Here is an 18,448-nt window from a genome sequence, read left to right on the forward strand (position 1 = left end):
TGGTTACATCCTCTTTAAAAATTCACTAACATAGTGACAACTGCACATTGACTCGGGACGTCGTTCTGGCCAATGGGAAAATCCAACCTGCCCATTTAGACTTTTGCTGATCACATACCAGGTTGCAAATGAAGATTTGATTTGAATGCTTTAAACTGTAATGAAAGTGTTTTAACTTTTTTATCAATCACTGATTCTCATTACAAAATTAATGTATATGTTGTACTGAAATTAATGCATCTATTTTTTATTTGAAATAAAACTGTCCCAATAGAAATATTTTCATTATTGGAATTTTTATTTTTTTATTTTTTTTTGCATTAAAGTATTGAGAATTAGGGGGTGAGATGTGTTTTAATATCAATATGTGTTTTATATTGAGATGTGTTTTAATATCAATGTAAAAATATTATGGAAATATTTAAATTATTATAAATGATTTCCTTTATGTAAAACAAAAACATAATAATTAAATATAATTGAAAACAAACATGTATTTATATTATTTAATATATTTATAATTACTCATAATATATAATAAAATATATAATATTATATTTTAGACATTTTTAGCAGCCTTTGTGAACAGAAGAGGTGACCGCGAAACGGCCAAATTCACAATCAAAAGTCAAATAACTTCTATTACTTTGTACCTCGGAGCTACTTCCATTATACTGTCAGATTTCATTATAATAATGATATGGCTCTTATCTAGCACAAGAAATCGAACAATCAGCCTGGGAAAATGGAGACAGCCTACTGTGCGGAAACGGGGACACATTCTCTACAGTGCAGACTTTGAGAATCAGAAATTAGGATGATGAGAAATAAATCAAACACTCTTCGCAGAGCTGTTTAGAAGTGAGAGTGAAGACCTCTACTTGCCCTCATTCATCACACCAGATAATAAAACTAATTACAATGCAACTTTGTACAGACAGAGGACATCTGGAACCTTCATATCCCACTGACATCCATCAAGGTACTTATGGAAATAGCCGTATACCTGTCTCCCAGAAGTACAGCGACTTCCCGTCTCCTGTCGTTTGGGAGCAAACGCTCCAGATTCCACAGAGCAGTAAAAGTAACCTCCATAAACACAGGAACGCTGTCCTTGCACCCCTAACCCCAAGTCCCATGGCTCCCCCTGAGTCGGGTAAAATCCACTCGGTCGGGAGGAAAAGAAACCCCAATGAGAGCAGAGAAAGAACTTCAGTCGCACGGACTGAAAGAGTTTGCGTGCCTCTTCAGTTAGCGTTCCCCGAAGGAAAGGTGCATGTGGCGGTTTTCCTCGTCTTCTGCTCCTTTGGTTGGCTGGAGGGAAAAGGAGAACGCTTTGGATGAACAATAAAGAACGGCAGCCACAGTTACCGGCACTGCTGCTGTCCTCTGCCTACTGCAGCTGACTGACGCCGCATCTCCCCTCCCTCTCTCACCCTCCCTCTCTCACCCTCCCTCTCTCACCCTCCCTCTCTCTCTCTCTCTCTCTCTCACACTCTCTCTCTCTCTCACTCTCTCTCTCTCCTGAGCTTAGGGCACAAGGACGCTCCTTCGCCATGCTCCTGTGACGCTAAAGAAGACAAGATAAGAGGGGAGTGCTGTCGCTAAGGGAGGGAGGGAGAAAGTGGGAGATTTATGAACTCCATATTGCACATTTTTTTTGTATCTGCGTATTAAGGAACTGGAGTTGAATGAAGCGATTCTTCGATGTTTCGAGACGCCCAAAATGTTAAAAGGACCACTGAAAGCTAATAATGCATGCAGAAGAAAGTGTCAAGTTGCACTAAATGCTCTGGCTGAAAGCATGATATCAAAATGAACACACATTTACTTTCTTAATAGATGCTCCTGGATATTTTGTGAACAATGTGCATGCTACTTTTAAGAAAATAGTAATCTATTTTCAAAATGCAATGCTTCATGATATCCCGCCTCTTCAAATCCGTGATGTTCCTTTGGATAACATGGCAAAAAAATTAAAATAAAAACTGATTTATTCACAGTAGATTTGTGCCACAGTAGATAAATTATTATTAAACCGATCACCTGAGCCGTAATTGCCATTTGGCTAATTACTCTGGAACCACAGGTAAATGAAGGAATTTCACTCTGAAATGCATCATATTATGAAAGAAAAATGCGGGTTTAATTGCAAATTTACACTACTGTAGGGTTTTTATATGATTTTAAACATTGAATTTCAGACACTGACAAACAGTATGAGCAAATTATTTGAAATCACACAATCTTACTACATACTCAATCCATTCTCAGCATATCGACAGAAGTCATTCCGAGGGCAGAGATCACTAAATCTTAATGACTGTCTTGTTAATCCACTTTCTTAAGCTCAATAGCTCAGTTTGTGATCTTGAGTGCTAGATACTGGCATGAGAGCAGACTAAACATAAGTGTGTGAGGCTCAGGAGTCAAGACACTTTCACACTAAAGTTTCTGGTGTGGACCCAAGTCCAACTGAAACCAGAATTCACTTTGTATGGTTGTTAAAGCGATTACCCGAACTTGGGTGTGAACCAGAGAAGTGCATCAGAGTCTGCTTGGAAAAAGCATGTAACAAATTTGACTACATCAAAACTGACTGATACATCCAGACACTGTTTTGGGATGCTTTATACTTGATCTAGAACAATCTTTGCTGCTGGACACAAACAACTAAAGAGCAAAAAATAGCAAACTAGTCTTTAATCACATATTTTGCCTTTACAGCTAAAAGAAGTCCTGGAATCTTCCAGTTTATGTCCAATTGTAAATCTTAAGCCATGTTTTTCATTTTGTCAGTTTAAGAAAAACAAAAGTTAAATGTTTAACAAAGAGAGTCATGATATCAACATGACAGCACTATTTAGAATAAAACAGCATCGCTTAAGAAAAAGTTTACCCAAAAATGATGTCATTCTGAAGTTATTATCATTATTGCTCATGAAACATTCAAGAACAAGTTAGGTCTGATGTCACTTACATCTGACCTATAGACAACATATTTGATGTACAAGTGTCCGAAGTGTCATTTTTGGGTGAACTATTCCTTCAAACATATCAAGCAGAAGAGCTATTTTTTATGCTAAAATCCCAGTGTAATAAGCTAACGAAAGCAGGCGAAGACGAGGATCTAAACACAGGGTTATTTTATAAAGCAACACCTAAAACAGAGAACAGAACTCGAAGAACAAAACCAGGGGGATCACAGAGACAGAGGCAACCATTACACATACAACAACTGACAAAGTAACAAGTGAACCACAAGAGCTATAAATACACAGGGCCAAACAAGCTTAACTAAGTAATGAGGAAACAAGATGCACCTGGGAACAATCTAAAACTAATCAACAGGAAAAACTACAAAGGACTACAAAAACATGGCAGAAAACAGGAAAAAATAAATGTCCACACAAGACAAGGGGAACACAATTGCAACATAGCAAAAACTAGCTATTTGATCAGAAACTAATATATAATCCAAGTAGTATAGTGAAATGCATGCAGACAAAGCCATTTTTTTTTTTATTCTGCTCATTTATTAAAAATGTGTGAGTTTGTAGTAGTGCAGTGCTTGGTAGTTTTATGAATGACAGTTGAACCCTGCAGGAGATTCTCTCTCTTCCACTCCAGTGGTCAGACGGGCCATGAGTGAAAGCACTCAAGCAGAACATGAGCGGTCAGTGCTAATGTTCACTCAACACTGCTGTGAACCTCCCTGAGCACAGGCTCAGCCCGTGCCAACATGGACATGACTACAACACTAATCACTTTGTTAGGGAGTTTAGCTTTTGGTTGTATTTAAAGGAGATTGTGGTATTTTTGTCATTCGCTTTGTTTCCATACACTTACTTTTATGCAGATTTGGGGATTAACACATACAAAAAGCTGGATGGGAAGGCTAAAATGTGCATAAAATCTTAAAGGATAGTTCACCCAAAAATTAAAATTCTGTCATCACTTACTCACCCTCAAAGTGTTTTAAACCTGTATGAACACAAAAGATGGTATTTTAAGGAATGTTGGTAACCAGATGGTTGCCGTTGATTTCCATAGTATATTTTTTCATACTATGGAAGTCAATGAGTACTGTCAACTGTTTGATTACTAACATTCTTTAAAATATAATCTTTGGTGTTCAGCAGAAGAAAGAAACTCACTGGAACAACTTCAGGGTAAGTAAGTGATGACAGAATCTTCATTTTTGGGTGAACTATACCTTTAAAATGCACATTAATTTTTTATTTTTATTTTTTTTAACATGTGCATACACTATGATGGAAACATTTGAATACATTTCTGTATGCGCAACATGACTTTGCCTCAACATATTGTGTGATTGGACAAATGGACTAATTACCAGACCAATTTCATTGCACACCATCTAAAATATTGTATTCTGAAATGCCTGAGCCGAAGCCTGTCATCAAAATGATTTGGTATAATTACCTCCCAGAACTTTCTCACACGATTGCATTCCCGAACATCAGGCATCCGCCTCTGAACGCAAGATAACATCACAGCGTTTCTTATTGCGTTTCCTCTGTGCGCACTGAGACGCAAATTATTTATTACGTAGGAAAGAAATGTCACAGGCTTCCCCGGTTGCAGCAACTTTTTACTATTTTATTACTGATACTTTGCACCAGTTTCACAGGAAGTAAAGATTCTGTTCTCTGAAACACATAAGATGGAAGTGGCACTTTATTCGCAGATGTTATGCTATACTCCAATTTTTCACACAAGTGTAATTCACAACTTGGATGGAAACACTGACAGAAGATATTATATTTGAGTATCCAGTAGTATGCCAATAAAAGCAAATTTGCATGCAAATAATATGCTACAATAACCTCAGTGCATACTTATTTCTTGTTTTTACTTAAATAGTGAAAAGCAATAGCGTACCGCACGATATACGTCACCTTTTCTCATTAATATTCATTAAGCTAGCGACGATTGCTAGGGGGGTCAAACTCGCGCGTGTCACTCATGCTAGACGCATGTAAACAGTTTACGGACGAGATGTCTACTGAGCTAAACCTGCTAACTCTGTCCGAGAATGATGTCCCCGGTGCCAACTTCACTGGTATAGAAGTAGAAGAACATACAAATATTCAATTGAAGAGATGGCTTGAGTGTAGAGGGCTAAAAAAGACGGGAAAAAGAGCCGACCTGATCCAGAGGTAGATTGTTATCGACAGAATTTCTCCCCCAAAAAACATCGCCTTACGCCACTGACAGTGACATTTTGCAGTTTCAACAAGCTATCTTTTACCACCCTATGTCCTGTCTGTCATATATACTATGTCCTCTGGTTGTCTTACGTCTGACAGTTGTTGGGGGTAATTTATATTATTATTAATGTATTTATTTTTGTTTAGCGATCGCTAATGCTACTTGGTCACAACCAACAACACTTAATGGGTATTTCATTGTTATTCATGATGATTTTAAACTATTAACTTTTGAATTAAAATGTTTAAAAGATCATTTCATGTGTATGCATTTCATTAGTTTTATGTAAAATACATTTTGATCAAAAATTCCCAAGATATCAATTCTATGTTAATCTACTCATTACCTCAAAACTTAGAATATTTTCTATTATCTTTCTTTATTGCTTTCACTGTACATACAATGAAGGCAATAGTGCACAACTGTTCTCTTTGCAATTAACCTTCATTCTCTCTGTGGATATAGGTTATAAATTACCCCTATATGTAAACAAAAATGAAATAATAAATCCAAGTAAATGTTTATAGAGAATAACTTTTTACATTTTCAAAGTTCAAGTGTATATTTCAGAATGAAATTGAATGGGGTCACTTGTTGGAAATATGATTGCCTTTAAGCATCAAAGTAATATTGAGATGACCCCTCTAAATATTGATAGATTTTGGATTAAATGTGCAGAATTAGTAGAACATTTCACAACTTAAATAAAGCTTTAACATGTCTTCTTTTATTTACTTTGCCAACTGATCTTGAGCGAGCGCGCTTCTATGTTGACCCCCTTCCGGTTTACGTTGCTGACGTCACGCGGCCTTGCGGTCTAAAAATAGCACTCTTGCGGCACGCTATTGGTCTTTCTTGCCTTCACGTTGCTTCAATCAACTCAAACTTAAGCGCAATACAGTGTCTCTTGACAGGAACAATGTACAATGTCTCCTGGAACACAACTAATGCCGAAATCTGCAAGTATAATTTCACAGAGCTGTGAGTGCATGACGTTACAAGAACACAGCGCCACCCCAAAAGATTAAGACATTCAATTGATAATAGACAATTGTGTTGACTTTTAAGCAAAACAAAAAGTGCATCAATTAGTCAAACTTCCTACAATACAAGATTATAAAACTCCTTCTGCTAACAGATGTGTAAAAAACAATAAATGGTCTATCGCTGTATGGTTGAAAGTAGGAATATCCAACATTTGCCTATGAATGCAGAATCAGGACTGTATATGCATATTGTAAACAAATCTCTCTTTTATGAGTCTTTTCTTTCAATGAATCTCCATGATTCAGGTTGTAATCCAGAGTCCTTGCAGCGTTCACATTGTGTTCCGTATCATTGCTTAAAAGGAACGTGAATAAAGCCATGAATTTAATCTTATCAAACATGACGCATCACAACTGAGCTGAAGTCAAAGGTCACGTATGAAGAGATGATTGTACTGAAAACATGCATGAAATTATCTTCCCTACTTCACCATGAAGTCACCTTTTTTTGTGGCTTTAAGGTTTAAGTAAAAAAATAGTGGAGAAAAAAAAAACTAAAGTGATAAATGGCTTTTCCCTGAATTTATTGCCAAGTCTAAATCCGCATGGGCTGAAAAGTACAGAACACTGCCAGAGGAGGATGACAGTTTGTCTGGCCGCAGTGACAGGCCTGCGATAGATTAGACTGCTGTCCGTGAGTCACACGCCAAATGCGATGACAGCAGAGGCAAAGTCTTGCAGGACTGGCAGTCCTTAAGTCGCAATAGTGATGCCTGAAGCCAGTGACTCATGTTTACAGAGGAAGATGAAGGAAGAGTCCAAAATAGACAGCCAATGCTTATGGTTCAAATGACTGAACAATCAGAACACGGATCCTGCCACCCAGCACACACAACTTGATTACCACATAATAATGTACCATGGTACTGTATTTAAAGGGGGGGTGAAATGCTCATTTTCACTCAATCTTCTGTTAATCTTGAGTACCTATAGAGTAGTATTGCAATTGCATCCTTCATATCTCCAAAAAGTCTTTAGTTTTATTATATTTATAAAAGAAAGATAGGCTGTACCGAGTCTTTCCGGAAAAAAACGAGCGGCTGAAGGCGGGCCGTGTGGGCGGAGCTAAAGCTGTGCTAACGCGCCGAGCTAGTAACAACACACAGAGACAATAGAAGCAGTTTTACTCACCGAACCTTTATCATTGTGAGTGGTCGATCCTTAAGCATTAGACGATCTGAAAATCCGTCGATCTGGGCTTTGTTTATAAAACAATCACCGTCGAAATGCAGGGAACAACAGTCTTACACAACTCCGTTTATGCTCTGGAAAAACAAACTCCATCCACTGGTGCCTTAACGCCGGGTTCTTTGGGAATCTGTGCAGGGTTGTCTTGCCCTGGCAACCAAAAACACACTTCTTTGGTGACATTGGCTTCCCAAAAGCCAGGAAAGGGCACTTTGATGGCGAACTGCTTTCGCTCTCTTGCTCTGGTCTACGAGTGCGCGCGCGCCCGCGATCTTACCGGAGAAGTGCCCTTAGGACCCATATAAGGAAATTCCGCTACATCTGACGTCACACATGCCCATACTCGAAAAAAATCCGAAACTTGTGACAAACCGGAAGGACAATTTTTGGCACAGAAATACTCCTTCAAACGTACAATTTAATTTTTGAAACTTTGTCCATGTTTAGCATGGGAATCCAACTCTTTAACAGTGTAAAAAACTCAGTATGCATGAAATAGCATTTCACCCCCCCTTTAAGCAGTACTTGCCCTCTAAAACGTGGTACTTTTCGTGTACTGTCTGAAATGTAGGCTACTGTCGTTCTGTTCTGTGTCATTTAAAAGCAGCACATGTGAGTGTAACAACATAGGTGTACCCATGTGTGTGACGAGGCTTTCAAAGCAGATTCAGGAAAATGAAGGTGATTCATCTCGCTTTCCAAATAAGTGCCGTGTCGAGTCACGGAGCAGAACACCGCACAAGAAAAACTCAGCGACAGAGGAGACTGGTATACATGTATGAATACTTCTGGCATTTCAGCCACCGTTCACCGGTTTTGACGTTGTCTTTTTGTGTCGCGTTAAAGGTGCTCTAAGTGATGTTGCATGACGTCACTTCTTGTTGACGTTTAAAGTATTGTCAAACAAAACGGAGGCTAGCTTGACCCTCCCTCTTCCCCAAATCCTTCTTGTCGGTTACTGGCTGGAACAGTTTGTTATGTTTTGTGGTGCGGGTTAGCCCAGTTTGTTTTTCTTGCCGTTTGTGGAGCCTGGGCTGTCTACAGAAACCAGTTACCAGTTTTACAGTGTGTTCAGGGGACAGGCAGCTAGCAGATGGTGAGGAGATGTTTGCTGTATGTGACAAAAAAATGTTTTGGCCTAAAAAACGTGTGACATCGCTTAGAGCACCTTTAAGAGTGATGCAAAAAACAGGCTGAAATCTGATTTGAGCAGGCTTCAAAAATCTGATTGGAATTGCATTTCAAACCACCTCCAAATGTGGTTTGAATAAGATAAAAATGCTGTCCAGACTTTCAAAAACCCATCTGGATAAAATCTGGAATCTCTGGATATGCAAAAAATCTGATTTTTTTGCTGGCAGTCTGATCATAGCCTTCATCAAACCGCTTGATCAGTGCATGGAAAACAACCGAATCAAAGACGAGATTCATGCACGAATTAACATAGCTACTTCTGATTCTAAACAGATGACAGAAAATTCAGGACACATCACATGAGATGATTGCAAAAATAATCTGAGTGAAAATTATTATCAGATCGGTAAATGGTAATCTCCTTCGTCATTTATCAGTAGTTTTACTGAAATTGGACACATTTACTTTTTGATGCATTCTTAACACATATTGCACAATATTATCCTGAAAAAAAAAAATCTTTCAAGGTAATGGAAATTTAGTCACACTACTGGAAATAAATAAATAAATACAGTCACACTACTCGAATGAACGAATGAATGAATCTATTTAAATAAATAAAGGTTCAGTGGTCCCACAACTGGAAGGAAGGAAGGAAGGAAGGAAGGAAGGAAGGAAGGAAGGAAGGAAGGAAGGAAGGAAGGAAGGAAGGAAGGAAGGAAGGAAGGAAGGAAGGAAGGAAGGAAGGAAGGAAGGAAGGAAGGAAGGAAGGAAGGAAGGAAGGAAGGAAGGAAGGAAGGAAGGAAGGAAGGAAGGAAGGAAGGAAGGAAGGAAGGAAGGAAGGAAGGAAGGAAGCCTAACCTATATTCTCAGGATCATTAATCTTTACATTAATTCAGAAGTGCCAATGTGGATAGGTTATGAAAAAGAGCTAGTATGCTAAACTTTAACCAACTACTTTTAGACCAGTGTTCAAGTGTGTGTGTGTGTGTGTGTGTGTGTGTGTGTGTGTGTGTGTGTGTGTGTGTGTGTGTGTGTGTGTGTGTGTGTGTGTGTGTGTGTGTGTGTGTGTGTGTGTGTGTGTGTGTGTGTGTGTGTGTGTGTTGTGGTAGGGTCTTTGCTGGATTATGAGCTTAAATCATCCAGTTACCTCTCTCGGTTGACCTACTCTGAGCTCAAAGAGGGGGAAAACCAATTAGTCTGATGAGATTCTCCAAATGCGTTTTTCTCTCCAAAGGTGATGTGATGGGATTCTTATCCACAAGAATTTATAATTATTCTCTTAACTGATGAGCAAATACGGGAACAAAATACAGACCATCACCACAAACTCTACTGTCATCTACACATCTACAACCCAAACAGCTTCATGAATCCAGCTTAAGTGCTTGCATGAACGTGCTTAACTTGATCTTTACACAAATCCACCAATGCTATCAATGCAGTAATTCCAATGAAAGCTCAACAGAGCACAATGGCAATGTGCCCTTGTTCAGACAACTGTTGATCAAACACAGACACAAACAGTGCTTTGCTTCCAGCTTTGCCCGGCTCAAAATGAGAAATTTATCTTTCCCATTCAGCAACACAACTACAAGTTACTCATAACTGAAGTCAAGCTACCTTTTTAAAAGTAGTTAGCTGCGAGCTACCAACAAAAAGTCCATTTTAGATTTTGCCCTCAATGTATATGCTAATGTAATTTGTAATTTAATAAGAGCTGTAATTTTCTGGCACAAAATGCCTTTTTAAAGAATCAATTTCAATCAGGTTGACAACTTCAAACTTTAACAATTACATTTAAAAAGTAATATATATAACACAAAAAATAATGAGAACAAAAAACAACATGTATCACAGTCTATAAAGAATGTGGTGATAAACAGCTTTAGTTTAGTGAGAAGAGCTTGTTACTGGAAACGTTACTGTACATTATTGAGCAAACAGCTGAGTTACTGTCATACTACTGAAAATTCAAAGTGGGTAGTGTCACTAAATCACAAAGTTGGTTACTCCTTAAAACTGACCCTGTGATTGAATCAAACATTGGACTTCAAACTTAAGTACACAATAAATTAAGTTCTCGCATCTGTGGGTTTTAGACATTTGCCATTAAAAAAAACTGTTCTCTGTGGTTGAAAATCCAAATGTTAATGAAGGCGATTGAGCTAGCTTTGAAAGCATAAGATCCCACCCTCCCTTCAGAGCGTCTCCAAAGCCATACCTCCTTCAAATCACATGAACGCGTACAGCAGGGAGCGAACAAAAGTGTCAGAGACGAGAGATGGTGTTAAACTATATCATATCTCACAGCACATAGCATTACAATAATAATGAACATATACTTAATGAGCACTGACCTGTAGCACCTGACTGCTGCAGATTCATTTCAGCATTGATTAGTGTTGCCATTGAAACGCATAAATGAGAGTCACGAATAGGGCTGAACGATATATCGTTATCGTATCTATATCGAGATATGAACTTTCAAGATATTACCATCGAAAAAAGCAACGATATAGACGATATAGATTTCCCCTCTCCGCGCTCGCCCTGCATACAACTCTAGCAGTCACAACAAACATCCGTTTTAAGAGTGCCCTTGAATGCACCGCTAAAGCCAGCGCGCACACACTACCAGGGACGTGGGAACTATATTGTGAGAGGGGGGGCGGCATTTCCATGGTGACGCGTCATTGCTTGTCACGTGACACACCGCAGCAGCAACAGCGCTGAATGAATGATGATCTGCTTTTATGTAATTTTTCCTTTTTTATTCAGAATATTCACAAATGTGTTAGCTATGGCATGAAATATCTGATATTCCGATTGTCAAATACATGCCAGTGGAAGTATATTGTTGTTTAAACACCTTTATAACGATCGCGTTAGTTGAGCTGTATGCGCGATGGGCGCCGCCGTGTTAGTTTGTGCCGCTGACGCAGGTCAGAGAATCGGATCTGTTGGATTTACAACCTCTATGTTTACAACATGTGAATTCATCCACTTCTCCCGAAATACTTAAAAGTAAGTGGCTGGTGAACTGGGAATAGAATAGAGTAAACATTGAAGTTACTTACACAATGTGTATCTGATATGAATAAAACGTGTCGAATTATAATAGAAGGGATTATTATTACCTCTTCCATAGACATCAGTGTGTATTTTACAAACTCTAAATGTAATGTTTTTTTAGTATTTACGTAGTCATATCGTATTGTATCGATATCGAGATATCTGGCATGAAAATCGAGATATGAAATTTTGTTCATATCGTTCAGCCCTAGTCACGAACCGCTCCGAGTATAACGTCACGGGTTTCCATCTCTTCCATATTACAGTAGTTATGGCGTGAAAGCAGCATAAGCTTGTTGTTTTGGTTCAGGAGCTGTAAAAGGTGGCTGCTGTTTCGGTTGCGGTGCTCTGTGACTGACGTATGTCTAACTCTGCATAGCATGAAACTCAAAAAAGACGTGACGTCTGCACAAGCAGGTGTGCTGAGGTGTGGAAACACATGTTGGCTGTGTCCCAATTCAAAGGCTGCATCCTTCGAAGAACTCGGACTTCAGAGGCAACGCCTATCTAAATATGTCCGCCATGGTCCATTTCTGTATATAATAAAGTGTATAAACTATAATTGCATCGTAGTAAGATATGTCAACATTTGAACTGCTTTAAAGTTTTTTAGTGTTATTTTTACATTTGTATCATCAGATATTTGAGTAAGTTGAATGGAACCTTCGAAGGATGCATCCTCTGAATTGGGATGCAGACTGCAACCAGCATAAAAAAACAAAAAAAAACTGGAACAAATCACCTACCTGCCTTTAATAGCACTTTCGCCGTGCACATTAAAATATAATATCAAATCGATACCATTTTTGAGTATAGCATTCTCTCAATAAATATTGTTCCAAAACAGCTTCACAACCGCCCAGCGAAGTGACAAGGGAAAACTTCAAGACGATTAGGTAGAATGGAGTTGCATGGATTTAAAAAAAGGTTGCTCAAGCAGTTCAGCTGTATGTAAAATAAATAATATGCAAATTCAGTGAAACACATCTTGTCGTGTCTGAGGGTGCAGAGAGGCTTGAGTTCTCTGAGAGTATCAGAGTAAATGTGGGTCGACAGTATTAAAGCGAACCGAGAAAGAAATTGAACTGCAGTCCTTGGGATTAATCTGTCAATTTAACAGTTAAAGATCCAGCTGCCCGTTCTTGTTTTAACTACATTTAACACAGCGTTTCAAAGGCGGTCAATTCTGGTTTGTCGAACAACAAAAGTGATTGTCGAGATACACGATCCGTGATCAGAAGAGCCTGCGTTTCTTTCTGACTCATGTCTATTTAAATGACAAAGAAAGGAAGAAAAATGAATAGCCTACTTATATGACTCATTTTGTCCTTGATGTTCATTTGTTGCGTAAAAGACAAATTTACACTGTCTATCTGGGGACGTGATGAAATTACAGACAACACTCTCTTGCTCTGACCTCTGCTGTAACTCCCTCATTAGGAGATCTCACGAGCAGTGGGACACGCCATTCCTTCCTCGCTATTATTGCCATGGTAACAACAAACACTGATGGCTCGCGACAGGCAGTCATGTGTCATTCATCAAAAGCTTGCTGTCACTCACGGCTCTTCAATCAAGGATACAATATCAAATGCTTAATGTCAGCAGAAGGCACTGCCCATGAATACACTTTAATAGAGGCATTAGAGAAACGATGCCAATGATTTTTATCGTGAGAACCATGTGTTAGACAAACTTTTATCTAACATTCAATGTATCTAACAATTAAAATCATACAAAATTTTGAGAATATTTTGAAGTGAAATTCATATGTAAATAACACTTTTAAGTATTAATTCATTTTATCAATTATATTTATATTTTCGATTTTTTATATATATACAGTCCATGAGAAAAGTTTGGAAACATTCATTTTGAATTTTATTTTTATTTTGAAAAAAGTCTCTTCTGCTCTCCAAGGCTGCACTGATTAAATCCAATTCACGAGTTCACACTTACATATAATTTGAATGGGTAAGTTTAATGCGTATAAGGCGTGCTGTCCGGAGGGAGGGCTCCGAGCTCGGAGTTCAGCCCGAACCCAGAGTACTCCCCCCGTATGTAAGTGTTTAGTACTAGAAGTGTGGAGAAGGGGTGGTGGTGGGATGCTACAAAAACTGTCAATGGAATGAGGTGAGACTGCTGAGTATTTATACCTCTCACCATTGATTGCTGAGTGCTTTCCACTTGTGTTAATTATCTGAACGTGCTCCTCCCGAACCTTGTTAATAAAACATCATATAGAGTAAAAACAGCAATATTGCGAAATATTATTACAAATTAAAATAACTGTTTTCTATATTACAATATTTGTAATTTTAAACTGTCATTTATTCCTGTGATCAAAGCTGAATTTTCAGCATCATTACTCCAGTCTTCAGTGTCACATGATCCTTCAGAAATCATTCTAATACGATGATTTGCTGCTCAAGAAACATTTATTTCAGGATTCTTTGATGAATAGAACATTCGATGAACATTATTTATTTTCATTTGTTAAATTTATTAAAGCATTTATTAAATAGAAATCTTTTGCAACATTATAATTGCCTTCACTGTCACTTTTGATCAATTTAATACATCCTTGAATAATAAAAGTATTATTTTTTCTCTCTTTTTGAATCCAATACCACTAATGTTTGAATTGATTGATTGATTGATTTTATTTGACCACTTAAATATAAAAATATGAAAACAGTACTCTGTGTCATATATTAAAATACATAAATAGTCAGGGATGACACAATAAAGCCCAAAGACTTATTTCCATTGTGGTCCCTATAAGGGCAAGGGGAAAGGACAAGTTGCAGCAATTCACACATCAATTATTTTTCATACATTAAACAAATTCATTCATATTATACAGAAAAATATATAAAAAGTAGACTATGACATAATAAAAACTATGATTGGCATCTAAGCCATACTTTCAAACCCTGTTTAAAACTGCCTATGCTTCGTACTGTCTTTAGTGTACTAGGTAACCGATTCCAAAGGATAGTTCCAGCATAAAGAAAAGACTGTTTACCCAGATTAGTATTAAATCTGGGGGGTACAAAATCTGTTGAGCTACCTCTAGTGGAATAACTGTGACCTTCACTTACTCTTTTAAAATAATTTCTAAAATATTTGGGAACATCTCCATTAACAATTTTATGTACCATACCCAGCTGCATCTGAGACACGCGATCCTCAACTTTCAACCATCCCACTCTTTCAAAGTGGGAAGATTCCAGATGAGTTCTTATGGGAAGGTCTAAAATTATCCTTATTAATTTATTTTGAGACGTCTGAAGCCTATGTTTTAGGTTCCCTGTGACACCATTGTACCATGATCCACACGCATAATCAAAAAATGGCTGAATTAAAGCTCCTGCCAGAATTAGCTTTGTTTTTTCATCCAAAAACTTTGATATTCTGGCCAAAAAACGGACTCTCTGATTTACTTTAGTAATTACCTTATGGGCCTGACCTACTCCAGATAAATTGCAATCTAACATACATCCAAGATAACTGATTGATTCCTTGGCAGTAATTACAATATCTCCAGCTAGGACCTTAAAACTGGAGGCTTTCTTTAACTTTATCTTTGTTCCAAACAATATGGATTCAGTTTTCCCTAAGTGAAGTGATAATCTGTTATCAGCCATCCACATACTAACATTTAGAAGTGCTGAGCTAAGTTTGTTTTCAATCATATTTTTATCCTTGTGAGAAACAACCATCACAGAATCATCTGCATATAAAAAAAGACTGCATGAACAAGCAGACTTTAGATCATTTATATATAGTAAAAAGAAAAGAGGACCCAAAACGCTCCCTTGAGGTACCCCACAGTCCATGCCTTTTGGTTGAGACATTTTCCCCCCAATGTCCACTACTTGCGTTCTATTCTCCAGATAGGAGCCCACCCATTTCTGTGCTAATTCACTAAAACCCATGGCTTTCAATTTATACATTAAGACACCATGGTCGACTGTATCAAAAGCTTTTTGTAAGTCTAACATGACCATGCCACAGAAGTTTCCATTATCTACCTCCTTTTTTATATAGTCCGTTCGAAACAATAAACAGGAATCCGTAGAATGTGATTTCCGAAAGCCAGACTGAAACTCATAAAGTAGGTTTTGTGATTTTAAGTAATTATCAATCTGTTCAAAAATAATGCTTTCAATTATCTTTGACAGACAACCAAGAATTGAGACAGGTCTATAATTACCAGGGTCTAGTTTACTCCCTTTCTTATATAATGGAATCACTCTGGCAATCTTAAGGTCATTGGGGAAGCATCCTTGTTCTATCGACCTGTTTATAATATGTGTAATGCTTGGAGTAATAATCTCAGCGGCATCCCTCACGAATTTAGATGGAATTGAATCTAATCCTGTGGCTTTAGAGCCATCAAGCCTCTTCAGCTTCTCAAGAACAAGTGTCTCCCTCACCTTTTCAAAAAAGAAACTCCCCGCCCGGACACCTAACTGAGAGTAAAAGTCCTGCACATGACTTTCACCATATTGACCAGTCTGACCAGGTAACTTTTCCACAAGCTTCCTGGCAACTGATGAGAAATGCTTATTAAAGCTATCTGCCACCATCTCCTTCTCAGATGTAATGTTGTTGCCAAGATCTAGAGTGATATTACTGTTTTTTGTTTTTAGCCTTTTACTGTAGCCAAGTTGCTTAAGGGATTTCCATAACTTTCCTGAGTCGTTTCTATATTCAGCAATTTTTTCATTGAAATATGCCTTTTTAGTATTACCCACTTATCTATTAACTTCATTTCTTGCCTTTTTATAATCAGCCCAACTTTGCTCATCCTTGTTTTCTCTGAATTTCCCATACTTCGTATTTCTTACCCTAATTGCCTCAAGGACGTCATCATTCACCCAGGGTTCTGTTCTCTGCCTTATTCTAATTTCTTTATATGGGGCTATTTTATCCACAGCTTCTAAAAACATACTTTTAAATAGGCACCATGCTCTGTCCACGTCATTACATTGCAAAACTTTAGACCAGTTCATTTGATTTAAACAGCCATTCAGTGCTTCTTTGCTATACTTTTTCAGTGAACGGGTTTTTATAGAAGTATGACAGTTGAGCACTGCTTTCTTGATCTTTCTAGTACAGAAAATAATAGAATGGTCACTCAACCCATATTTTATAACCCCGCTTTCTGTTATCCTAGATTTGTCTGATACTAGGACAAGATCAATCGTAGTTTGGGTAGTAGAGCACACACGTGTAGGTTCATTAATCAGCTGATATAAACTATTGGAGCGACAGAAATTCATCAATGCTTTATACCCTGAAACATCACTTTTCTGAACATCAGTGTTAAAATCCCCCAACATAATAACTTCAGATTTAACCAGGTCCATGCAATTTGAGCAAACATCCTCTAAAAGTTTATAAAACTGTGTTTGATCAGGCGGTCTATAACATGCGCAAATTAGTATGGGCTTACTCTTCGGTAGCAAAATATCTAACCAAACCGCTTCAACCTGCTCACTATTTAAGTCCATTCTATGATTAAAACCAATGTCTGCTCTTACATATATACACACCCCTCCACCTTTGCGGTTTCGATCTCTCCTAATTACCAAATAGTTCTCCAACTCAATTTCAGCATCCGTAATGGAGTCATCCAGCCATGTCTCCGTGAAACAAAATACTCCCACCTTTCTGCTTTTGCTGAGGTGTTGGATCTTGGTGATTTTCGGGAGAAGGCTTCTGACGTTGAGATGAAGCAGGTGTAATCCTCTCGCCGTCATGAAATAGTCCACATTCGATATCTCTTTGTTGACACCCGCCATCTCGTCCAAGAGTGCCTGCTCCACGGTGGCCTGTGGATCCAATCCACAATGTTATCATTGTTTTCACAAAAATGTTAAGCAGCAAAATCTGTTTTCAAAACTGATGATACTACTAATAATAAATGTTACCTGAGCAGAAAATGAGCATATTAGAAGAATATATATAGGCTATACACACACACACACACACACACACACACACACACACACACACACACACTGCTTAAGTAATTTATTGCTTTAAAGGGTTAGCTCACCCAAAAATGAAAATTATGTCATTAATGACTCACCCTCATGTCGTTCCAAGCCCGCAAGACCTCCGTTCATCTTCGGAACACAGTTTAAGATATTTTAGATTTAGTCCGAGAGCTTTCTGTTCCTCCATTGAAAGTCAATGGACGGCATACTGTCCATGTCCAGAAAGGCAATACAGACATCATCAAAGTAGTCCATGTGACATCAGTGGCTCAATCTTAAGTTTATAAAGCGACGAGAATACTTTTTGAGCGCAAAAAGTAAACAAAAATAACGACTTTATTCCACTATTCATTTCCTTCTCTCTGGGCCTCGAGCTATTTCACGTAGTGTTTTTGCGCAGCGCGTCTGTGTTGTACGTCACACGTAGGCTCACTATTGGCCGACGCTGGTCATGTGTGATGCGTGTGACGTACAACACAGACGCGCTACGCAAAAACACTACGTGAACTCATACGTGGACTACTTTGATGATGTCTGTATTGCCTTTCTGGACATGGACAGTATGCCGTCCATTGACTTTCATGTTGACGACATGAGGGTGAGTCATTAATTACATAATTTTCATTTTTGGGTGAACTAACCCTTTAACATCATAAAAACCATAAGCACAGTTTTAAACTGAATTTAGACATGCCCAAAACTATGGTAAATTTGCTGCAAAAATGGCAAACCTATTAAAAAATTTAATAGAAAATAAAT

At 38.0% G+C, this 18,448-nt stretch overlaps 1 protein-coding gene across 1 annotated transcript in view; it reads right to left on the bottom strand.

The window, feature by feature from the left end:
- thsd7ab (thrombospondin, type I, domain containing 7Ab) overlaps positions 1-1,250 on the bottom strand; it is a 111,385-nt gene extending 110,135 nt beyond the window's left edge. Inside the window, exon 1 of the mRNA XM_081389132.1 lies at positions 1,007-1,250. Within this exon, the coding sequence (XP_081245258.1) occupies positions 1,007-1,139 (133 nt within the window). The 5' untranslated portion in view covers positions 1,140-1,250. The remainder of the gene's footprint in view (positions 1-1,006) is intronic.
- Between the last annotated feature and the right edge of the window lie 17,198 nt (positions 1,251-18,448).

This window comes from Scardinius erythrophthalmus (assembly GCF_964197995.2).
Source record: "Scardinius erythrophthalmus genome assembly, chromosome: 16".
Taxonomy (NCBI): domain Eukaryota; kingdom Metazoa; phylum Chordata; class Actinopteri; order Cypriniformes; family Leuciscidae; genus Scardinius; species Scardinius erythrophthalmus.